Here is a 24,821-nt window from a genome sequence, read left to right on the forward strand (position 1 = left end):
GAACCACCTAGTAAAGAATATAAGCTTAGATATGTTGATTTTCACACACCTGTGTAAAACAAAGTTCATGATATGAAGCAAATGGACACGATATTGGCGTTAGGGAGTTGATAAAGGGCCACAACAAGGCCCCAAAACGGCAAACACTGGAGGGCAAAACGACCATAAACCATTATAGCAAGAACACCACTATCTCACTCCAGTGCTCAGACCAGCTACAGTAGAGTATTTCAAGGTCCGGTCTGGACAACATTTGGGCAATTTCAGAATGGATACACAGCCAGGGTTCCGCAAGCAGAAGAACACTTAAGTGCAAACTGTGAAATAAAGATAAAACACCATAGGGCTATTGATAGTTTTTATTATAAAATTAATACAATTATTTCCCCCTTCATAAAACCTTTGGAACAATTTTCCACAGAAAGATATTTTTTAAACAAAATATAGGCATTACAGCCACTTTACTCTGCCAGTAACTCTCTGGAAGTTTTCACAATTTTAAACATTTATAAGCGGATATTGAAATGCCACAGTATTTGGAATTAAGACTATGGATGCAGTTGCATTAAAATGGCATGATAAAAATAAATTACAGAACATTTCATAAATTTGGGTGCAATAGTATGGTCCTTTAAAATTACAAAACTATTTACAATATACATATAATTTACAAAGCACCACCTTTTCACATATTTTAATTCACAGCCCGGTGATTGGGTACACACACAGAAATCATGTTAGCTAATGAATGTGAACATTCATATCAATAAGATGGTGATTTACAAACATAATCACTCATAATAGCTGCAAATGAGTACGTATGACACAATTCTGTGAAAAAATAAATAAATAAAGGGATACAGAGGGGAAGTATTCTGAGACCAAACCTAAATGCAAACATAGCTGGCAGACACAAGGAGATGTACCATGTTATCCTGTAAGGCTACCAAATAAATGTTCCATATATATTTATTTTTTCTAGAAAATAATAAAATCAAACTTTATATTTGACTGCCTTCATGAAGATTTCACTATGGTTTACTCATATTCACAAGCTTATATTACAAAGCAGCAGGAGCAATCAGGGACATCTAGCGAGTCACAATGGGTATTTTGTTGCAACATTAAAAATATTTTTAAAACACAAGAAAAACACATTTAAAAGTGTTGTACAAAATGTACACATCTTTTAACAATTAGATCACACCAACTGAACATACACAGGCCATTACGTTCCTTTGAAGAATAAAATATAAGGCTTTTCAGGGAGTAAAACCCCTCTTCATATTATTGCTAATCATTATCCTCATCCTTAATAAAAAATAAGGGTATTCGGTTAGAAGACAATACCAGCGTTTTGTGGATCCTGGGTTAATCTAGCTTTGATACGAGTTGATACCTCAGACTGCTGTTTGACATGTGGATCCTAGGCTAATCTTGCTTTGATACAAGTTGATACCTCAGACTGCTGTTTGAGCAAGACTAATGTTGAAATAATACTTGCTAACTTGAATTACTATAAGTCTTGTTTTGGTCCAACTACAAATACCAATTGGGACTTTTCCAATCAATTAATTTGTTGCCAATTCCTTCTGATGTACTTAGATCTATAAGCAGTTAAGCTTGATGCAAACATATAACCAGTTGGTGGAAAATATTAAACGTCCATGGCACACAAAAAGGATATTCATTTCCATAACTCCCAGGTCTTGAAAACACAGTTTTCAAATTCTGTGACTTTTCAAGTTATCTGTTACCACAGGAACCCCAGACATCACAAAACCACACCAAAGAAAATGTCAGTGGTGTCTCTGTTTTTTGCAATGGACTATGGCCATCAATATAGCAACTCTTCAAAAAAGGTGGCACAACTGCATGTCACAACACTCATCATATTTGTAGATTTTTGTGGGTTTAATGGTACATACATCATTTTTAACGCCACTAGAAGCCTCAGTCAGCAAAAACCAATTACCTCAATAAAATAAAAGATATGGTGAAAAAAGGTCCAATGTATTAACTCCTCAAGGCAAGGATTCCTCTCAAGGCGAGAGTTCTATAGGGCTCACATGTCAACAATACTCATGTTGCCCGTGATTACAGAACATACAGTACAAGTGCCAAACAAGCGATTGCCTCGAAAAAATATACCATGTAGTATATCGAACATTATGAACCTATATTTTAGTTTTGGCAACTAACCGTTATTATTGTATTTGCTGTAAGGATATAATTAAAGATTATTCAATTTGGATACACCAGAGCGAGCGCTGTATTTTATTTGTAATTTTATATATATATATATATATATATATATTATTAAAAAAAATTACACTATACATTTTTATTTTTTACGTTTTTAAAAAGTTCAATAAATGCATGTTTCCAAAGTCAATGAGTAATTGTGTTAAAGAATCGTGATTGACCAAAAACATTTTCATTTAATTTTTGTCATAATCGAGCAGCCCTATATGTGGATGTCTGCTGAGGTCTGCTATTGTGACATTTTAGTCTACAGACCACATCCGTATAATGCTATGTCTGGAGTATTAAATTACCTATAGTCTCTTAAAACCACACTTCCAGTGGTTGCAAAAATTATTTATCTTTCTTTGAACCACCTATGTATGTTCAAATACAACACAAGAAATGTAGAACCGCGAACGCAGCTTTGCTCCAGGTAAATATTTCAACTTGAGTGAGAAATTTGCCAGGCTAGATGGAGCAAATATAGGTATATCTTAACAATGAATATGAAATAGACTGCTATGAATGCTCTGTGGCACATAAATATTGATTAGGTTACATTTAGAAATGGTTGTTTTTGTAAATGTAATATTTCTCTTTGCATTGTATCTGAACTTACAGTTAGAGCTCTAGCCCAGATGGTTTCCAATTGAGTGCATTCAGGAAAAAACGAAACAAAAAAAAACATAGGATTTAAGCTAGTAGTATTTGCATGTCCTCTACTGAAGGACAAATGGTACTGTGTTTAACATCTAAGAGTGTCCACTACATGGGCCATCATAATAATATTATAAGTAGGGTTGTCAATAATAAAGTGCCGATTAGCCTACTTTCAAAACCATAACCTGTTACAAAAAAGACGAAAATAACGCAAATCACATTACAATCACACTTCAAAAGCAACATGCCGGCGCGTAATTTGTATTTACCTTCCCTTTTTATCCTCGACATGTAAAGGCAGAGAGGAGACATACTGGACCGTGGTTTGCTGAATGGCACATTTCATTTAAAAAAGCGTACACATGAACGTCTGGATAAAACCCAGGTTTTATGCCCGTTGCAGTGATGAACTGTATTCCCACCAAAGTAACTGGAAGTACTGTCTATAATTGGAGCATATCTCTGCTAATGACGAGACAAGGGGGGGCGTTCTGAGTGCAGCCGGGGCAAACTCTGTCAACAAAGCTACATCTGCAAACAAACGCAATCACAAAATGGATCACCATTCACAGCCTAACATGTGATTAACACGTCAAGGACAGTTCTAAATCAACCGGCAGCCCTAATTATAAGTGAATACAGTGTTTGGAGTGACATAAAGCCGGAAAAGAGAAACGTACAATCGTTTTTCAATGACAAACAATATAAATTTGCAACGTTGGCATTTAGGTGCCTCACAATAACACTGAACACTATCCACAATTGATCGATATACATGTGTGATGAGCACCTGCCTCTTAATGTTTGTGTACACATACTCATTTCTCATGTGGGATCACAGCTGGGAAGTTGATTCATGTTGGAAGTAGGGAGAGGAAATAGCAGTGCAGGACCTGCCCTGAAAAGAAACACATACAAACATAAATTGTTGAATTACTACTACTATAATTATTATTATTACTACTACTACTACTAATAGTAATAATAAAATGTAATCCTCACATTCATGGTCATCTTGACATCTTCCTTCTTTTGGGTTTAGGGGCTTTGACTTGTCCATCTCTCTGTGACATCTGGGTTCAACACAAGAAAAGATAAAAACACGTTACACGTCAAAATGAATACACACACATCATTTAGTTTCTTCTGTTTTGTCCATGCCTGTTTTATATTGTATGTTTTTTATGAATTGACCTGTTCTGTTTTTTAAACTGGTGAAGCATTGTTTTATTTAAATTGTTTATACCATGGATGTGTTACTTTAAATCTTTTTATGAATTACCTTGTTCTTTTCTTTTATTTGTTTTTAAACTTGTGAAGCACTCTGTGCATTCGTGCTGGGAAGGGTGCTATAAAAATAAAGTCTTACTTACTTACTAAGATCTTTAAATGAATAAATTAATTCAACAAGGCAATCATGAAATCAGCCATGCTGTTCTACATGTTAATACTCACACTGCCTGTCAATTTGTTCAACTCGCTCATTGCATCCTCTATAGCGGCCTCAATGTGGTTGTTGATCTCTCCACCACTGTAAAGACAAAAGAAACGATATCTCAGAAGACAGGTATATTTTTCAAAATAATGTAATGTTGAACGTGGGTGTAAACAGGCTCATGTTCTAATTCATGACTACAACCCATTTATGCTCCTCAGTGGACACTGAGGACACTACTACATTTCTTGGACTCAAAATGAAGAAGCTATCAGATATGATAGATTCAACAACTACAGGGAGGGAAAGTGGCGACTGTCGCCATCTAGTGGCTGCGTTCAAAATTATTTCAATCACCGTTCATTTTCCCCACAGGGGACACTTTTTGATTATGCATTAACGTGAATCTGCAATAGCTGCGTACGCGCATGCATCCATGCGTGCCTGTGTAACGAGGTTGAAACCTTGCGATGGTAGCCCCTTGGTTTAAACTCACTCCCCACTTCATCACCTGGATCCTCTTCAGGTGGCGGAATGGATAAGACTGTGGTGTTTAACGTGTGTTTGAGGCCGTCGGGAGGACATGGTGCCGAGCGCGAAGTGCCTGCTGGTACCTAGTGACCACCGTTACAAATAGTGCCCGTTGACTCGGATAATACTGTTGAGCACAGCTCTCCAGCTGAGGTCGCTGTGGGGTGAGTTCAGAGGGGCGAGTGTAACGACATTGAAACCTTGCATTCGTACACACCCTCACACAAGCACAGAATGTCAGCCTCCTATGAGTCCCCACCCTCTGTCGCCCACAGCTTTCACCCTAGGAGTCCTAGGGTGAAAGCTGAGGGCACAGGAGGGTGGGGACTCGTTTGTGGACCAAGCAATTATTCAACCAACCGAGCTGCTGGTCGCAGCTACAATGAACTTTGACGAAATGTCTGATTCGTTAAAATGTTCAAGCTTTCAGATTTCTTATGCATAATTATAAAATGCCCCAGTGTGAAAATGAATGGTGATTGGAACCAAAACAACCACAAGATGGCAACGGCCATCACTTTCCCTCCCTATTGGTGGATTTAGTGCTGGGTGGCACACTGAGTAGGTATACCAGTATATGGATTCAATAATGGATTTTAAAATAATTTATGATGATAGGAATGTACAGATATGAACATTTTAGCTGATAATCGATAATACATTTTCTGTTATGGCCGATAACTGACATCTACCGATATCAACATGAGGTGGTCTGTATTTTCTTTTTTAGGTTCCCACAGTAATCCAACTTTGTACATACTGAAAGTGATAAAAGATGAAAACAATGTAAAATATTCAATCTTTATTTCTATTTATGCAGTCTATTTCAATGATGTCTTATGTACCCAAACAAAACCAACATGTAAAAAAAAAAAAAAAGAAAAATGGTAAAATAAAGAAATAATATGCTATTGATAAATAGAAAACACTATCACCGATATAGACAGGTTTCTTGTTTGTAAACATACTGTGTTCAAGCCAATCAGCAACACCCGCTAAATCACATGACTGAGTTGCCCACTACCTGCATTGTGCTGCGGCACTAAAAAAGTACAATCAATGTGTATTAATTCTTATACTGTTACAACTAGGGATGTCCGATATTATCTGCCGATATTGGCATTAAAATGTGTTTTATTTATTTATTTATTTAACCTTTATTTACCCAGGCAAGCAAGTAAGAACACATTCTGATTTATTTTATTGTCAAAAGTATGCATAATGTTGTGTTAATTACACGACAAGAGATATGTAATGTTAATTACCTGAAATTATTCCATTTTTTGGGGGGGGAAACCCTGCATATATCGGTATCGGTTGATATCGGTATCGGAAATGAAGAGTTGGACAATATCGGTATCGGTAAAAAAGCCAATATCGAGCATCCCTAGTTACAACAACCAATAAAAGGTCAATGTTTTAACTTTAAGAAAACGTGTTTTATATCGTAATCTTTACTTGTTTCCATATGACTCTTCAACCAATCACAACTACTTTGACGTTTGTGTCATTCTTGGTCATTCTGAGCTGTGGCATTCAAAATGTACAACAGCGAAGAAACCGTAACACTCACCTCATTAAAAGTTGTTTCAAACGAAAATGTCTGGATGTCATTTAGCCAAATCAGAATGATTGTGAGTGTGAGTCTTTCACTTTTTACATAGCTACCTTTGGCATGGATTGATTTTTTAGATCGCTAGCATGGCTAACAAATGCTAATATATTATAGTGACACGTTCAGCCGAACGCACAATTGGAGGGGGGCTTCCCACCCTCCAGAACATTTACAACAAGCGGTGCAAGGGGAAGGCTAAGAGAATTATTAAGGACTCGAGCCACCCGAACAACTGCCTCTTTGAACTGCTGCGGTCAGGCAAGCGATACCGTCTTAAGGCGAGCACAGAAAGACTCAGAAGAAGCTTCTATCCCGAGGCCATCAGGCTGCTAAACGAACAATAAACACTATGCAACAACCATCAAATGCACACAGCACACACACCCACACACTCACTTAAACAAACAACACACTGCAGCACCCACTCTCCACACTTTAGATCACACAAACACACTTTATATTTATTGATAAAGGATTTGCACTACAACTCGTACACCTACTGTAAATTGTACCTAAATTGCACCTCATCCCATTTCTGCCTTGCACTATATAGTATTGTATATTATATGGTAACTCAGTTACGTCTATTCTGCATCGAACATTGTACATATGTCTATACTGAACACTGTGACCTCATTTTTTTTACTTCTAATTTACATGCTATACTATGTTATTTTATTTCATACTTATCTTGTCTTGCACAGTCTCTGGAGCGTAACAGTAAGAAGCATTTTGTATAAAAGTATTCTGTACTTCTGTATGACAACTATTAAAGAAACTTGAAACTTGAACTAGTCTGCCATGTTATTCTGACCAGGATTACGTTCCTTTTTGCCTCCTTGATGCGAGCCCATCTGACGTGGAACGAGAAACCAATCTATACTCTGGCAAATTACCTACAAATAGAAAGAACGTCTTGACAACGTCTTGATAGCCAGCTATAGCACTGTTGAAATGATTTAGCAAATTAATACAAGTGAAAAGAAATTGGCTAGCATCCTAAAATGAATAGAGGCGAAACCCCCCCTGAGACCCTAGTTTATAAAAAAAATAATGGTTGTAAACGGCGAGACAGAAATATTATTTTGATCCCATTTGAATTGTGCCATGAATTACACATGTCAATCTAAAAGTGTAGTCGTCAGCTAGCCAACGTTGATTCGTCTCAACCCAACTGATAGAAACGTATCTAAGTTAAAGCTGCAGTAGGCAACTTAGGAGAAATTAGCAAGAGTGAGTTTACCGTACTTTTCGGACTATAAGCCGCACCTTTTTTCCCCATTTTTCGACCCTGCGGCTTATATAACGGTGCGGCTTATATGTGACTCGACGTGACCAAACCCGAAAATGTAAAAATCGAAATATTGCTTTTTTGACTGCATTGACATTTTATTTATCTGTTCCCTTATTTGCTAAACTTAATACAACTTGTAAATGAGTTAATTCTTGTTATTTGTCCGACAGTATTGTGTCCCAATGCTAATTACATATGGTAATTAAACATTAAAACACCTGCGGCTTATAGTCCAGTGCGGCTTATATATGTACACATCATTCAATTTAGCTGCTGCGGCTTATATTGAGGTGCGGCTTATAGTGCGAAAAGTACGGTACTTGCCCAGCAGAAATAGAGCAAGCTCTGAATCACTTTTCAAGCCCATGCAACAAAGGTTTTCCACAGACTCCCAGAGGCACTTTAACAATTTCTGCACCAGCTTGTTTTCTTCTTTTGATTCTATTATATGTACCACTGTATTGCACATCGTTGCGGGCAAGACCACCCGCATTTCATTGTATACCTGTATGCCGTGACAATTAAAACTCTTGACTTGTCTTGACTTGACTTGAACCCCGAGATTTCTCGGGTTATCTCGCCAGCGGTTGACCGCCAAAACCAGAGATTTCTCGAGTTTATCGTTTTTTCTTTTATTGGATTTTTTTATTCTATGCAGTCTCAGGGACCTCTGCGTATCATTGGAACTCATTCTGAGACGCAGAGAGTGCAATACCGGCCGAATCCTGCTAGATGGCAGTATCGCCTACCCTTTGAAACGTTATTTCACACTGTGTGTTACATCGTATATGGAATTCAGACCAAGCCAAAGTAAATCGCTTCATCCGAGCACTTTGAAACGCATTCAGCACACTCCATGCATATTTTGTGCCAGTTCATGTCAGGGACCCGATGGACATCAATACTGGAAATCGCAATCAGACCTTGCTGGTGGATTCGGGAGCCCAGCGGAGTATCCTGCCAGCTTCAGCTGCGGACGGCTTGAGTGGCAGTCACGGCCCCCCGCTGGACGCCGCCAATGGAACTCCGATTCGCACCTTCTGCACCAGGTCAGTGACTGTTTGTTTCAATGGACATGCTTTTAATTGGGATTTTGTAATTGCTTCTGTGTCAATGCCTATACTGGGCGCGGATTTTTTATGTGCTCATAGACTTTTGGTGGATGTGGCGAACCGTCGCTTAATTGACGCTGTGTCATTTGCCACTTACCCCTGCACTCTGGGTGGGGGGGGGGGGGTGCGGCTCGCCCTCGCCAACATCCTCGCCACAGGGGACGTGTACCAGCGGCTTCTCGCTGATTTCCCCGCTCTGACTGTGCCCATGTTTTCTGCTATGGTCGCAAAACATGGGGTGGAGCATTATATCCCCACGGCCGGTCCCCACGCCGCCTTGACGCCGCTAAACTGGCCATCGCTAAAGGGGAGTTTGACACAATGGAGCAGCTCGGCATTGTGCGGCGTTCCGACAGCCCGTGGGCCTCGCCTTTGCATATGGTTCCGAAGGCTGATGGGAAGTGGCGCCCGTGTGGAGATTTCCGGCGCCTCAATAGTGCCACGGATCATGACCGCTACCCTGTCCCGCACATCCAGGACTTTTCTGTTCACCTGGCCGGGACCACCATTTTCTCCAAGGTGGATTTGGTGCGGGGCTACCACCAGGTGCCAGTCCATCCCAGAGACGTGCCCAAGACCGCCGTTATTACCCCGTTTGGACTCTGCCCACCAAGGTGGAGGCGATCACTGCCTTCCCACGTCCTCGCACCATCAAGCCCCTACAGGAGTTCCTCGGTATGGTAAATTTTTATAACCGATTCATACCAGGAGCGGCTCTCTTGATGCACCCCCTGTACGAGGCACTAAGGGGCAAGAAAGACAATCAGGAGGTGGACTGGTCCCCTGAGAGGGTCCAGGCGTTTGATAGTGCTAAGGCTGCTCTCGCTAACGCTACTATGCTGGCACACCCGTACCCGGCCACTCCAATAGCCCTCACGACCGATGCCTCGGACTATGCTGTGGGGGCGGTGTGTGATCAGTGGGTGGCCGGCGCCTGGCAGCCTCTGGCCTTTTTCAGTAGGACACTGCGGGACAACGAGAGGAAATACAGCACGTTTGACAGGGAGCTGCTGGCCCTTTTCCTCGCCACGCGTCATTTTAGGTTCCTGTTGGAGGGCCGGGAGTTCACCGCTTTCGTGGACCACAAGCCTCTGACCTTTGCCATGGCTAAGACCACGGAACCATGGTCGGCACGGCAGCAGCGCCAACTGTCCGCCATTTCGGAATTCACCACGGACCTGCAGCATGTGGCGGGCAAGGACAACCTGGTGGCTGACTGCCTCTCCAGAGTGCGGGTCAACACTGTGCACCTGGGACTGAGACTGGAGGATGTGGTGTTCCAGGACAGTAAGGCCACGCTCCTCTGCGATGTCTCCACAGGCCGACCTCGCCCGATGGTCCCCGCGGGCTGGCGCCGCCGCATTTACGATGCTATACATAATAATAATAATGGATTGGATTTATATAGCGCTCTTCTCTGACTGACTGCTTTACATGCTTTGTCGCACCCGGGGGTGAAGGCATCAGTTAAGCTGGTGGGGGCTAGGTTCGTCTGGCCGGGCCTCAGGAAGGACGTCAAGGGGTGGGCTGCCTCTTGTGTAGCGTGCCAGCGCGCCAAGGTGCATCGGCACACTAAGGCCCCGCTGGGGCCATTTCTCATCCCGGAGAGACGTTTTGATCACGTTAACATGGACCTGGTGGGCCCGCTGCCCCCCTCCCAGGGGTTCACTCACCTGCTGACCATGGTGGACAGGACCACCAGGTGGCCGGAGGCTGTGCCCCTGTCATCCACTACATCGGCGGACGTGGCTCGGGCGTTCATCTCCACCTGGGTGGCCCGTTTCGGTACCCCTGCGGATCTAACTTCGGACAGAGGGCCCCAGTTCACGTCAGAGTTGTGGAGCGCCGTGGCGGAGAGTTTGGGGGTGAAACTCCACCGCACCGTGGCATACAACCCGCAGGCAAATGGTCTCTGTGAGCGTTTCCACCGCACTATGAAGGCTGCTCTCCGGGCGGCTCTTACGGACAGTAATTGGGTTGACCGTTTGCCATGGGTCATGCTAGGCCTGCGCTCGGCCCCAAAGGAGGATCTGCAGTCATCTTCGGCTGAGCTCGTGTTGGGTCAGCCGCTGAGAGTCCCTGGAGAGTTCCTCCCAGGTGCCACAGCCCCCTGGTCAGCTGCGACTCATCGCTTGGCCATCCGAGACGCCGCCAGCACTTTCGCTCCCGTGCCGGCACATCACTGTTTTCCCCTGTCCTACATCCCCAAGGACTTGATGTCAGCCCTGTACGTGTTCATCCGCCGCGATGCCCACCGATCTCCACTCCAGGCTCCGTACGATGGGCCCTTCCGGGTCCTGGAAGCGGGACCCAAGAGTTTTATGGTGGACAGAGGGGGGCTTCAGGAGCGGATATCGGTGGACCGTTTGAAGCCTGCACACGTGGCCCCGGACGGGCCGGTGGAGCTGGCTCAGCCCCGACGGCGCGGCCGTCCACCCAACCCCACTCCTGCCGCAATTTTGCGGCCCGTGTCTGCCTCTACCCCGGCAGCAGCCCCGGACGCTCCCCCAGTCCAGCCTCGCCGCCGGCGCGGACGGCCGCCGGCTCGTGCCCTTCCCCCTTCCCCCCTGACTGTTAAGCGCAGTCGTTATGGTCGGGTAGTCAGGCCTCCTACGAGGGGCTGAGTACTTTGGGTTTTTTTTTGGTATGGGTTGGGGTTGCAGGGTATGTCTACTCTGGGTGTTCGGGGGGGGCCTGTGTGGTGTCACATTAAGGGAGTCTCTCACGCCAGAGTTGACGCGTCACAGGGGAGGAGATATAGGGGAGTGGAGGTGTGTGTACGGGGTTTCTGTGAATGAATAAAGTAGGAAGTCACTGAAGGACCTGTCACGCGCATTATTGTATCGCCTCTTCCTTCAACTTCCCACAATAAACCATTTCTTTCCCAATCTAGTAACTGCTCTCGTACAGTCTCGCTACCACATTGACAGTCACGTTTATAATTAGTTGCCGTTATGAAATCCCCAATGTTGAGGCCTTGTTGCTCGCTGTACTGTAGTTAGAGTTTTGGGCCGGCTGCACTTTATGGATGGAGTCTGTGGCATGCTTGTGTATTCTGTAGGATGGTGGTTTTGTGGCAGGCTTGTGTATTCTGGTGGATGGTGATTTTATGGCAGGCTTGTGTATTCTGGTGGATGGTGATTTTTAAGATGGGAGCGAACATTTCTGGTGTTTCCATTTTTAGTCTCGACTTGTTTATCGCACATTCTCTTTTTCGTTTAAAACCCAAGAATCGCTAAATAGGTGCATTTGCATTTTCTTTGCTAACGAGAGCGGACATCTTTCCAAAGTTTTCACCACTAAGTCAGGCTATTTGATAGGCTACAACAATGCGGTGAAGCATAGAGAAAGCAAGAGACTGACTATAGCACAAGATTCACAACAGGTATTGCACAATTGAATATTGTGTGTCGTCGTCGTGGCCAACCAATATTGGGTTGCATGAGAACATCATCTCCCAAGCCCATTATATACAGTTTTTCTTGCAAGCTTTCCCCTTGTTAAATGTTGCTTCTGTTGGCAAATCAACCACCCTGGCTGTAAATGTGACAAATGTGAAGTCCTGCCCTACTCAGGAAATATGGTCTTATCCTTTTAGCATAAAAAAGATTTTGTTTTGTTTTGAAAAACTGTGATATTACATTTAGGCAATATCACCCAGCATTATTTTTTACATTTCTATTATTATTATACTTTTTTTTATTATAAATGTATGCATACAGTTAGATAGGGCACAGATAGGGTCACGTTGCATAAATTGGCAATACATCAAATAATACATTTCATTTTTTAGGACATTTTAATAAGATATCAAAGCCGTTGTTATTCTTAGATAAATAAAAGATATGGATGTTGTTAGTTTGAATTATTTGTAACATGCATGAAGCCACATAGAGAAACACGAGCACAGCGTACCTTTGGTTAATTCTGTTGGCTTTGTAGAGGGCCTCCAGGTCTCCTTTCAGAGATCTGTGGAAGTCCCCTGGCTCTACCTGACAAGCAGTTTTGAAAAACATTAACAGCATCATTACCATAATTCACTGATTATGTTGATCATTACATTCACAATAAGTTGACTGGGACAATAACCAAGTACAGGAAGCAGTGACCAAATTCCTCATGGAATGGCTGTCTCTAATCCATTTAAATTACCTGGTGGATGGCATCAACCCCATTAAGTTGTCACCCTCGTGCCAATTCTTCTGTATATCAGAAGCCTTCGACAATGCTACAGTTAAAAGGGGCAGTTCTCCCAAATTTCGTTTTAAAACATTTCCCCCCCTTATTATTTTGGTGCCATCTATCCATCCAGATCGTTTTTTTGTGTGATTCGCATAGTTGTGTAAATATCTGCCATACACATTTGAAAAACTCAAGATAAATTACTCAAGATGATCCACACAACTAGCCCACAACTATTCTCTACCGAACGACACCCCCCATAATAATCAATGGGGATGTACTTTTGTGTGAAATAGTTCCTACATGAAACTGCTCACAACAAGGTATTTCTGTTGGACCTGCAGGGCTAGCCTTCTGTGAGGCCGTCACCATGTCAGCATTATGAATGAGGATCGGGTAGACTCAACCACAACTGTGAAACACAACACATGGCTCCAGCTATACTAGGGAGCCTAGCCTTGTTTGAATAGAATATATTGATGTATTCAACAAGGTACAATTATAATTATTAAAAATTGTAAAATGTTGAAATCCTACACAGAATCGGAAGAAACACCACAACGCCTCCTACTGCGGAATTCTTCAATCAAAACCTGTTACGAAAGGAAAATGATTACAAACAAAGGCCCATTCAGACACTCTTACTACCTTTGTAGAAATGGACAAACCCTTTGGTCAAAAAGACTAACTCACCTTGCCTTGTACACTATGACCTACGCCGGGGAAGTACATCTGTCCCTCCTCCTTCAGGTTGCTTGGCCAAGAGGGGAAGGCTAGACCCTGACCCCACAGCAGCTCCCGTGCATTATTCTGTGTCCTGGGCCGGTACTGTAGCCGCTGACCGGAGTAGAGCAGGTCGGCAGACTGTAGGTTCTCTTCGCCCATCCTGCCGTCCAACATGTTCGGCGTAAAGTGTCCGTTTAGGTTCCCTTTGTAATGCCCGTTGAAAGTCCCATTGAGTTGGCCGGTCAAGTGTCCACCGTATTGACTATAGTCGCCAGTGAACCCGGCCACCACTCCGCCCTCGGAACCGGCGGAGTGGCGGGGAGAGAGGAGGATGTTGCCGGGGTGACCACTCTCTAGAGTCTGGCCCCCGCCGTTGGTGTGGGCGACCGGGCCGATCTTGGAGTACACTCCGTTGAAGTGAGAGACATCGTACACCAGGCGGGCGGGGCAGGCGCGTCTTTTGAGCATCTCTATGTAGTAGCTACTTCCTTCGAGATCCTGTGCATATTGCTGGAGGAACATGTCGTTGGGAGACAAATCGTATTCTTGACCCTCGACGTCACGGTGCCACCGTCTTCTCTGAGTGCCACGCCGGGGGGAACGGAAGCGCACCGGTGCTCCCATGGCGGCACCGGGGGAGACATCGCTCGTCTGTTCCGGTTTCTTGCGGGGCCGGCCGACCCTGTACTGGCGTCGCGGCGGTTCCTCAAGGTAGGAACGAAGGGGGCCGTGGATGACGGAGTTGACAGGGTTGGAGAGCTTGACGGGCGCGCCCCCCATGGCAGATGTGGCATATGCCGCAGCACTGCTGTTGGATGTGATAATGCTGGACACGGTTTCCCTGCTCATGCTCGCCTCCGCCTGGTGACTGGCATCAGCCTGATATTCCAGCTGGCGGTCCAGGGAGAAAGGTACACTTGGTTGGGGCATGAACCCTGGTCGACTGATCGCCAGTCTGTGGGGGTGTAAGACCCTCTTAGGCAGACCTGCCTATTTAAAGAAAAGAAAAGGACACCATAAAAATACTATTCCATTAGTTCCCACTGACAATCAGCAAAACAGTAGGAAAAACTATCCCCATAAGAAAAACGACTTGAGGTTACATAACACTCTCTCTAGGGCTGACCTTCGAATAATTTTTTGGAATTCGAAGCTTCGGGCCGAGATTCTATTTTAATTCGAAGCGTTGAGATAAAAAAAAAATTTAATACTTTTTTTTGTTGTTGTGGGACTTGTACAGCACTTTGTTCAACTTTGATAGTGCTGTAAAGTTTAAACCTTTTTAGATCTTAGACAAATGAAACACTTTGCTTTCATGAAATATTGTAAGCCGTCATTTGAGGCTTTATAAAAGCAGCACAATGAACACAAATCTGTCAGTGCCGAGTCCGACCTCATCTTAAATAACAAACAGCATTGCTTGTTAGAGTTGATTTTACAAAGAAATAAAAAAATAAACACTTTTTTTTTTTTTTTTTTTTTTTTTTAAATATATATTCAAATTTTATTTTCATATTCGAATCCCATGCCCATCGAACGAAGCTTCGACGCTTCGAAGTATTTAAGACAGCCCTAACTCTCTCACCTGGAAACTCTGCAGGAGGTTGTCCATGGAGCTGGAGCCTGGACGCTGTGAGCCGCCCTGACCCCGTACAGAGTGCCCCACTGGGAGGGGAAGCTCATCCTGACCCCGTACAGAGTGCCCCACTGGGAGGGGAAGCTCATCCTGACCCCGTACAGAGTGCCCCACTGGGAGGGGAAGCTCATCCTGACCCCGTACAGAGTGCCCCACTGGGAGGGGAAGCTCATCCTGACCCCGTACAGAGTGCCCCACTGGGAGGGGAAGCTCATCCTGACCCCGTACAGAGTGGCCCACTGGGAGGGGAAGCTCATCCTGACCAAGAAGCTGCTGCTGCCGCCGCCTAGTCCCGCTGAAGGACATCAGACTTCCCTCTTGAGCTTGCATCAGATCAGGGTTCAGAGAACTAGCCTCGCCTATTGGAAATTAAAGAACGGGGGAAGGGCGGGCAGGTGTACGAGGGAGATAGGGGGACAAACACGAAAAAAAGGCAGTGAGAAGGAACACAGAGGAAGGAACAAGCACAGGGAAGGAGTCAGAGCTGATCCAGGAGGTGACAATCTTTGATCCGAAACTAATTTTGAGTTTTTTTTGTGGGAAGGCGATTTACAAACGTTTGCACAATTAAGAGGATCAATGTCCCTCTGTGTGCATATTGGCGGGGACATTGAATATGGGCTACTTAAGACATGTAGGGAACACAGACGTATACATTTCCAAAGTAAAATGTTGTACATCTACACCAGCACAGCACATTATACATAGTGTATAAAATAAAAGGTGAAGACTAATAAAAAATTTGACAGTTGATTGAAAGGGTGATTAAAGAAATCAATTAACAAATCATCAGACAATGTAGTATGAGAGAAAACAAATTATATTTTCTAGAAACAGAAACTGAGGCACCTACCTAGTGTTTCAGGTCTTCCAACTTAGAACCAGACAATTGTCAGCGCAGCTAGAATGCAATGCATACAGTAATAAATAGAAAGGAAATGGATTGGGATAGGCTATGTCAAACAAGCGCATTAGAACTCTAACCACAGGCAAATCCAAACCTTACCTTTCAAAACAGGACAAAGGACAATTAATAGGAGGACAGGAGGAGCCGGCAGAGAGATCAACAAGGGAGTGAAAGAAGCAATCGTAAGCTTGCGCTGCTGTCAAATGAAAGATTCACTTACAAAAACGGAATGACAAACCTCAAACAAAGTAGCCACCATGATCCGCTAACTTGGTTTCGGGGGGACATGTGCTGAATCCACAGCGCTTGGACACGAAGTGAATGTGATCATTTGTGTGCCGTTCCTGTATTGAAACAGAAAGTCATCCTGTGTTTAAGGACGTGCGTGTGAAGGGGAACTGGGAACTGCTTCTACGGGCAACCGGTCTGTTCTCCCAACAAATACGGACATATTCAACATTTAAAAAGGTGCTGTAAGAGGTACTCTGCTGTTAAAATAAGTGGTCTACGTGTTAAAGTAATAGCTCTACATTACTAAAGCCATCGACACAGTGACAGTGTTATTGTCAAGTAACATGGGTCCCTCCGCTCTGCAGTAAACAGAAAATTCATTTTCTGGTATCCCGTTCCCACTTTATCTAATTAGACTGCAAAAATGGTCCGACAAAAATATGAAATTAGTTTTAAATCTGGCTTGGCGAGATTTCTTGAAATGAGTAAAACATTTCTAGGGTTCTCTCTCCTGATGATAAATGTATTTTCTGTTTACTGGAGAGCGGAGGGACTGAGAGACCCATGTTACTGACCAAACACTCTATATCAGTGAGTGATGGCTGTAAGAATGTAGAGCTATTCAACACTTATTTTAACAAGAAAATACCACTTACAGCTCCTTTAACGTACATAAAGAGATCAAAATAATCTATTGGGATACAATGTTCAGTAATTTTAGTACTAATATATGTACTGCTTAAACATGTGCTATGAATACACAAAGGCTATGCTGATCTACACGGTAAATAATTTGTAATCATCTTGTGGGTGAAAACCACTCAACCTCCCAACCACCTGAAAACGTTAGGCTCAAGTCTCTCCAGCTCGCCATTTGTATCAATACAAAGATGCCAACACGTTCGCCAAAGTTAGTGCCGTCTTATCAAGCGTGATCCCCTTTCAACCCATTTCTCCCCCACCTCCGTCTAAAGAAGAATGTAGGTTACTGAAGGACACCCCGAGAGGACACGCACAGTGACATTAGCCAAGAGAGTGCAGCCGTCTTGACTCCTGAACTAGTGACATGTGAACGGTTTACTCATAGGTTGCCCATTACATACGGTTACCCCTGGAGAAACGCAGGCATGGAAACCACAGAGGAAAAACCCATGTTGATTTCTGCAAACAGGACATCTCTCTTGCCAACAATAGCATGGTAACTAATTATAGGGGGGGGGGATTCAATATTCAGCATGATATACCGTATTTATAAACAATTTGAACTTGCTGCTCTTTCTTTTGAGTTGGGGGGAAAAAAACGAATATGAGGATCTTACAGCCTCCAGCAACAGCTGTATGGTAATTAATAATACAAAAAATAAAGATGAGTTTGAATGTTAGATCAGGGTGTTGTTGTAAGGACTCAAAAATGTTTAAAATAAGGAACGGAAAAATGCCAATGATAGAATTAAGGTGAAAGGCCAGCACAGCACAAAAGACAGATTGAGCTATTTTTCCCCCCTCACAACAGTCAACACCACATTAGCATTTAAAGGCAAAAATAAATTTGTATTTGGCCTGCTGATATGTTTCGCTGCCAGATCTGGCATATATCAGCAGCATAATATATAGATCTGGCTGATATCTATATCTATCCCCAGCATTGGCTGGTAGAAAAAGTAGGAATGGAAATGATGGCAATTACATGCAAAATACTGTATGGCAAGAGCTAAGATTTAGGCTATGCACATCTAATAACTTTGTTATTACCGTGTTTAATAATCAATAATGCACTGAAATGACATGGCCACAATTGTGATCCAAATAAAGTGGTATAATGGGTTACCTGATTCAGAAAATGTATCGAAACCACCGTTGGACATCACTGGAGGCAATCCTGTCCTATCTCTGAAAGGGAGGTTGCCTTGGGACGGTTTTAGATAGTGTCCAAACTGCTGCCGGCGAGGGTCTGGAGTGGCCATTGATCCCATGGCTTCATGTCCACCGTAGCCTAACGTCCCAAAGTTTCCACCGAAAGCAGGGTTATGCATTTGATTCATTGGCCCTGTAAACGGATCCATATTTACAATTTCACCTGCATTCCGACTAACTTCACTGCTGATGTCCTGACGGCTGGGGATTTCCGTCCTACCGTGGAGCTGATGGGGCCCTTGCACACTCTGCAAATGTGACATCTGAGGCACACTTTCCTCACAGAAAGAGGATTTGCCAGTTGTGCCAGCGTGGTGACCGTTCTGGGAACTCTGGTGGCTCAGGGACTGAAGGAGCTGGGCCATGGAGGTGTTAGGGGGCACAAGTCTCTTCACTGGCTCTGGATAGCCAGAGGAACTAGACACGGAGCCATGTGGGACGTGCATGTTAAAAGACACGTCGCTACCAGCCTCACTGGACTGTTTACGCTTACGAAGCACCGCTCTCTGTTGGGCCATCAGTTTGTCTCTTAGTGCTGCTCTTCCACTTTGGCCCTCGCTTACAGGAGGCCCAGGATTCTGTATAAATTGGGGGTCTGAAATGGCATATTCATCAAGACTCCTTGGCCTGCCACCACCAACCAGCCCCGGGTGTCCCAGACTGCTGGCCCAAGCCTCTGCTCCTGCTGGGCCGTCAGTAACTTTGTTTTGATTTACTAGCTGTGCTTTGGCTGCTGCAGACAGTAGACTACTGGCTGGGAAGGGGAAGGAATCCTGCTGATCCAGTGGTTGGTGAGAGGGCACTCCTAGCGAGGGGTTGCTCAGACAGACATTGTCAGATCCAGGAGCTGGAGGGCACAAGGAGTTGGGGTGCCTGCTCAGAACACTGTTCATCCCCCCTAGGAACTGGTTGGGCGCATCCTTCAAGTAGTGGAGTGGCACAGAAGGCAGAGGGGAACCCGCTCGTGGAGCCCGGGAAGGCAGCTTTGACACTTTAAGACCTGTGCTGAGAGCATAGCTCCCATGTTCAGGAGAAATGGAGGACAGGGAGTAATGGGGCGTCTCCTCCACCCTGATGAGAGCAGGTCCAGTCATATGCAATGGGGATGTGATGGGCGAAGATGAAACAGACAAGGTTGTAGGGTGCTGCACCCTGTGGCCATGCCCAGCAGGTCCAGACTTGGCCATTGGCATGGGAAGGTTGCTAGGTAATGGGACAATAGCAGGAGGAATGTTTACATTCATAGATGGTACCTGAGGCTGGGTGAATTGGAGGGTGGTGGGTACGTTCGAGATTGCTTGATCCTGAATGTGACTTTTGCTTGGGATGGGGTCAAGAATCCCAAGAGGATCCTTCTCAGAGGTCACCTGCTTTTTCTGCACAACACAGGGAAGAAGCCGAGAGACGGGTGGAGGCTGCAACGTGCGGCACGCGGATGGAGGCTTATGCTGATAGTCCACACTTTGAGGGTAGTTGCAAGGAGATTTCTGCACATTGGGGTTTTTGGCATTAATGGAAGGTGATAAGGGGACATTAGTCCTCCCAGCCATAGCACAAGAGGGCTGAGTGCCTGAAGGGGAGCCATGGACAACAATGCTAGGTGGTGAGAGAGAGGTAAACCGCTCGCCATTCATATGGCAAGGACCAGAGCTTAGCGCTCCATGAAAACCAAGTGCAGAGGGGTCAGGACTCCTCAGAGATTCAGTTCTGGGAGACGGGGTGCCGTCGCCATAATGTTGTGAGCTACAGGAGGCCGATGAGGGGCTGAGCAAGACACCGTGTCGGCTACGATATGGGGACCTTTGGGCACTGTGGTCACCGCTGCCGAGCCTCGACCTGTTACGGGCTGGGTATGGATCCTTATGGGGGGGGGAGTTCAGTTCGTGCTGATAGTACAGTTGACCAGGCAATGGCATTTTGTAGGGATTCTTGCCGTCGAGTGCAACCGATTTGGATGGGCCATTGTGCATATCGTTCCTTATTGCTTGATGAAATAAGGAACCCTTATGACCGGCACCTGAAAACACAAGACAGAAATATTGATCATGGAATACATCTCATTATAAAATGGGTAACTCAAAAACAATCTGATTGGTTCATAGCCATGGTATATTAACCATATAACAGCTATAACGTTTAATTAACTGCCAACTGCTAGACCTTCATGGGAGCCCATACATGACACTGTGCTGCCCCTAACATGAGACTGGAGTAAGGCTGTCGCCAAAGCCTGTTTTTGGGATTCGAACTTCGTCAGGGTTTTTCGAACGAACGTCCGAACCTTCGTTAAAAAAAACAACTAAATCCTCAATTTGAATAAAGTGATTAATCTGATTAAATTAGTATTTTTTTATTTTTATTAAATCAACTTTCCAGCCCCAGATCAGGGAGAAGCCCCAGACCAACTAAATCAATTAAATCAACGTTCTTTAATGAATATAACTCATCAGTTTCTTTTAATACTATAATACTAGTGTAGCCTAATCTTTATCTGCAACTGTGAAGAAAAAACCCATTGGAACAGAATTAATAGAAAGAAATATATAAAAAATAAAAATAATAATAATAAATTAATTTTTTATTAAAAATTAAAAAAATTTATGTTGATTTAGAATTCGAATACCAACGTAACGAACCGAGGTTCGAACATTTGGGCTCAGCCCTAGACTGGAGAACCACTTCTTTATTGACTCATTTAGCTAACGTTAACCCAAATGAGTCGTGTTACCTGCCGCTGCAATCTGACATGTGTGCCGGAGCTTTGGCAAGAACCTTCCCGGATCTCTCCTTGTGCTGGTAACGGACCGGGGCGATGCCAACTGGCCCATAACGTTAAATGTATTGACGCTCGCAAACACCTAGCATAGTGCAATTCTCCCACTCAGTCGCTGTCTAATCCATCTCTGACTGTCGTAGACAAAACTAAATCTGTAATGCGCCCAAACGGTAGACTTAAATAATGCTAGCAGAATGTTATGTGATATTGCTCATCTTGTCCACTTACCAGTAGCCTAATATACAAATCTACCCTGTTCGGTTTTGGATTTAAATGCAGTGAGCATGAATTACTAATGTTAACTGAACTTAGTATTCCTTATTCTTAGTGTTGTATGACAGTAAGTGGAAATACTGTCTGTAGTCAAAGGCCAGTTAAACAAACAGAATCACTCCATACACACCCCATGAGTGATGTATTAGGCTACAGCATCAGTTATTGGCCAAAGATACAAGAATGGTTGAGAGATAACCCTTGTTTAACTGTTGATCCAACATATGTTACGTATGTGTCAAATACACACACAAATGTTGTCACTTTGGATTTCAGTATTTGTGAAATTCTAATTCAAACCAATAATTAGTCTGGTATCGGGCCGATATCAAATGACCAGTATCGGCATCAGTTACACATACCAGTGTCAGCGCCGGGGAGCCGTGACTCCATGCTCCTGTGCAGGGCGGCCACAGCGATGATCTTCCTCTTGTGAATGCACAGTTTGGTGACATCCGCGTCTGCTCTGGCGTCCTCAGCTGTCCTCTGCTTAACCGCAGCACCGGGGTCAAAGTTGAACACCTGACGAGCAAAGAAAACAATGATACACTCACTGGCAGTGTGTGTGTGTGTGTGTGTGTGTGTTAAGGCTGTCCCCGAAGCCTGTTTTTGGGATTCGAACTTCGTCAGGGTTTTTCGACCGGACGTTCGAACCTTCGTTTTTAATTTTAAAAAAAATCATAAAAAAAAAAAAAAAAAATTTAATATCCTCAAAATCCTCAATTTGAATAAAGTGATTAATCTGATTAAATTAGTTATTATTATTTTTTTAAATCAACTTTCCAGCCCCAGACCAACTAAATCAATTAAATCAACTTTCTTTAATGAATATAACTCGTTTTTTTTTCAATACTATAATATTAGTGTAGCCTAATCTTTATCTGCAACTGTGAAGAAAACCCCCATTGGTTTAAACAGAATGAATAAAAAATTAAATTAAATACAAAATAAATTTTATTTTTTTAATAAAAAATAAAAAATTCGAAACTTTTTTTTTTGTATTTTATTTTTTTATTATTTTTTAAACAAACATATAAACAAACATGACAACACACGATAAGATATACAAGCATTAATTGTCAGGGCACATCCAATGAGATCACATTTTAGTTAGTTGTCTTATATAAGATATACCCCTAATACCTGTTATCTAAAAAAACCTACACACATATGCTCCAGCTCGAACCCCCCCCTCCCGGACCCCACCTTGAGAAGTACCTCCACTATCCCTCGCACCTAACCAGACACTACCATTATAAGCTAGCTTTTATTCTCTCCACCACTTCTAACCACATTGACATTTTGGATTCATTGAGACCCAGAATTCTTGCTGTAGATATTTCATGGTAAATTACATCGAGATATGTAAGAAACCAAACTTTACGGCACATTTTTTCCGGTTGAAACCAGCGTGATGCGATCAGCTTTTTGGCTACTGTGATACCCGATAAAACCAATCTCTTTAGCTGTGGATTCACTGCAAACTCAAAAACAAGTTCAAGTTCAAGTTCTTTAATAGTTGTCATACAGAAGTACAGAATACTTTCATACAAAATGCTTCTTACTGTTACGCTCCAGAGACTGTGCTAGACAAGATAGTATCAAATAACATAATAACATAATATAGCATGAATTTAGAAGAAGAAAATGAGGTCACAGTTGTTCGGTATAGACATATGTACAATGTTCTGAGTTACCATATAATATACAATACACAATACTATGCAGTGTACTAATGTACAGTACTATCTAGTGCAAAGCAGAAATGGGATGAGGTACAATTTTAGGTACAATTTACAGTAAGGTGTACGAGTTGTAGTGCAATCCTTCATCCATAAATATAAAGTGTGGGGAGTGGGTGCTACAGTGTGTTTGTTTAAAGTGGGTGTGTGCTATAAAGTGTGTGTAGTGGGTGCTACAGTGTGTTTGTTTAAGTGAGTGTGTGCGTGTGGATGTGTGTGCTATGTGTGTTTGGTGGTTGTTGTTGTGTAGTGTTCATTCATTGTTCGTTTAGCAGCCTGATGGCCTGGGGATAGAAGCTACTTCTGAGTCTTTCTGTGCTCGCCTTGAGACTCCTGTATCGCTTGCCTGACGGCAGCAGTTCAAAGAGGCAGTTGTTCGGGTGGCTCGAGTCCTTAATAATTCTCTTAGCCTTCCCCTTGCAACGCTTGTAGTAAATGTTCTGGAGGGTGGGGAGCCTCCAGAACATCATTCAATAATAATACCGAGGGGTGTACAGGTATATTCCAAGATACGAGTTTTGATATTTGTTGGGTCACATCTTTCCAGAATGCCTTAACTGGTGAGCAGTCCCAATACATGTGCATAAATGTCCCTTCGTCCCCATTTGCACATTGGGTGCATTTGGAATCTTGTTTAAGCCCCATTCGGCACAGTCTTATAGGAGTCAAGTATGTCCTGTGAATATAGTTAAGATTGATTTGTTGATGATCCGGGTTCCTTGATGTAAGTCGGACATTTGCCCAGGCTCCTTGCCAATCAAAGTCATTTTCCAGGTCTGGTATATCCCTCCTCCAGACAGAGTCAAGTTGGAGGGTTTCATACGAGGACGTTAGTAATTGATGATAAAATTCTGAAACAAAACCTCTCGATGTCTCTCTTGCGTAGAAGAATTTGTGGTATCTGTGGTGTTCAATTGGTCTGTCTAATGGAACACTGTGAGACTTCAAACATAGCTCTAACTGTTTGTGAAAAAGCCATGTGGACTTGGTGAGATTAAATTTTTTGCGTATTTCTTTATCACTACAAAAACCCTGTTTGTTAAAAACACCCCCTAATGAGTGTATGCCTTGCTCTTCCCATATAGGGAATCTTATAGGTTGTTTTCCAATTAAGAGTGCATTGTTATTGAATAAGGGAGTATGATTGTGCCATTTTTGTGAGTTAGGATTTTTTTTTTGTGATTCACGCCATATCCGGATCGCATGAGTAATTATGGGGCCAAATTTTCGTTCACAGTGCTTGATTGGTAGTTTAGTGTATGCTATGTCCTTCAGTCTATGTGGGGCTACTATGTTTTCTTCTATTTTTCTCCAGGATGCTAATGCTTGGGAGTCAAACCATGTTGTCAATGGACTTAATGTGTACGCCTTAAAATATAGGAAAAAATCTGGAAATGCCATGCCACCATCTGCTTTATTTCTCTGTGCGGTGGATCTTTTTATACGTGGTGGTTTGTTATTCCAAATAAATTTGTATGTGGAGGAGTGTAATCTTTTCCAGTAACCCTCTGGAGGGGGTAACGGTAGCATTGAACTGAAG

At 43.3% G+C, this 24,821-nt stretch overlaps 2 protein-coding genes across 3 annotated transcripts in view; both read right to left on the bottom strand.

The window, feature by feature from the left end:
* Positions 1-390: 390 nt before the first annotated feature.
* On the bottom strand, positions 391-15,560 carry LOC311228797 (methyl-CpG-binding domain protein 5-like). Of its 2 annotated transcripts, XM_084314743.1 has the most exons (6): positions 15,388-15,560; positions 13,770-14,792; positions 12,810-12,886; positions 4,363-4,438; positions 3,910-3,980; positions 391-3,805 (listed from the first exon to the last, which is right to left on the bottom strand). In XM_084314743.1, the coding sequence occupies exons 1-5, from the start codon at positions 15,412-15,414 to the stop codon at positions 3,918-3,920; spliced, it is 1,266 nt and encodes a 421-aa protein (XP_084170869.1). In that variant the 5' UTR covers positions 15,415-15,560; the 3' UTR covers positions 391-3,805; positions 3,910-3,917. The 2 variants fall into 2 exon arrangements, 1 of the variants encoding a protein (XP_084170869.1); XR_014619692.1 differs by lacking the exons at positions 391-3,805; positions 3,910-3,980 and adding an exon at positions 13,614-13,669 and having other exon boundaries at positions 4,384-4,438.
* Positions 15,561-15,678: 118 nt separating this feature from the next.
* The window catches only part of LOC311228795 (methyl-CpG-binding domain protein 5-like), a 45,608-nt gene continuing 36,465 nt past the window's right edge, over positions 15,679-24,821 (bottom strand). Inside the window, exons 3-6 of the mRNA XM_084314740.1 lie at positions 21,902-22,061; positions 18,405-20,507; positions 16,584-16,689; positions 15,679-15,797 (exon numbers count right to left, since the gene is read on the bottom strand). Coding sequence (XP_084170866.1) covers positions 16,673-16,689; positions 18,405-20,507; positions 21,902-22,061 — 2,280 coding nt within the window. The 3' untranslated portion in view covers positions 15,679-15,797; positions 16,584-16,672. The remainder of the gene's footprint in view (positions 15,798-16,583; positions 16,690-18,404; positions 20,508-21,901; positions 22,062-24,821) is intronic.

Source organism: Notolepis coatsorum (genome assembly GCF_963971535.1).
Source record: "Notolepis coatsorum genome assembly, chromosome: 5".
NCBI lineage: Eukaryota > Metazoa > Chordata > Actinopteri > Aulopiformes > Paralepididae > Notolepis > Notolepis coatsorum.

Bases quoted from the DNA above. Each gene is read 5' to 3' on its own strand.
- LOC311228797 (XM_084314743.1), bottom strand. From the start codon at position 15,414: ATGGACAACCTCCTGCAGAGTTTCCAG. The intron at 12,887-13,769 runs GTGAGTTAGTCT...ACTGCTTGTCAG, and splicing joins GTCATAGTGTACAAGGCAAG to GTAGAGCCAGGGGACTTCCA. The intron at 4,439-12,809 runs GTACGCTGTGCT...TTGTCTTTACAG, and splicing joins GCCAACAGAATTAACCAAAG to TGGTGGAGAGATCAACAACC.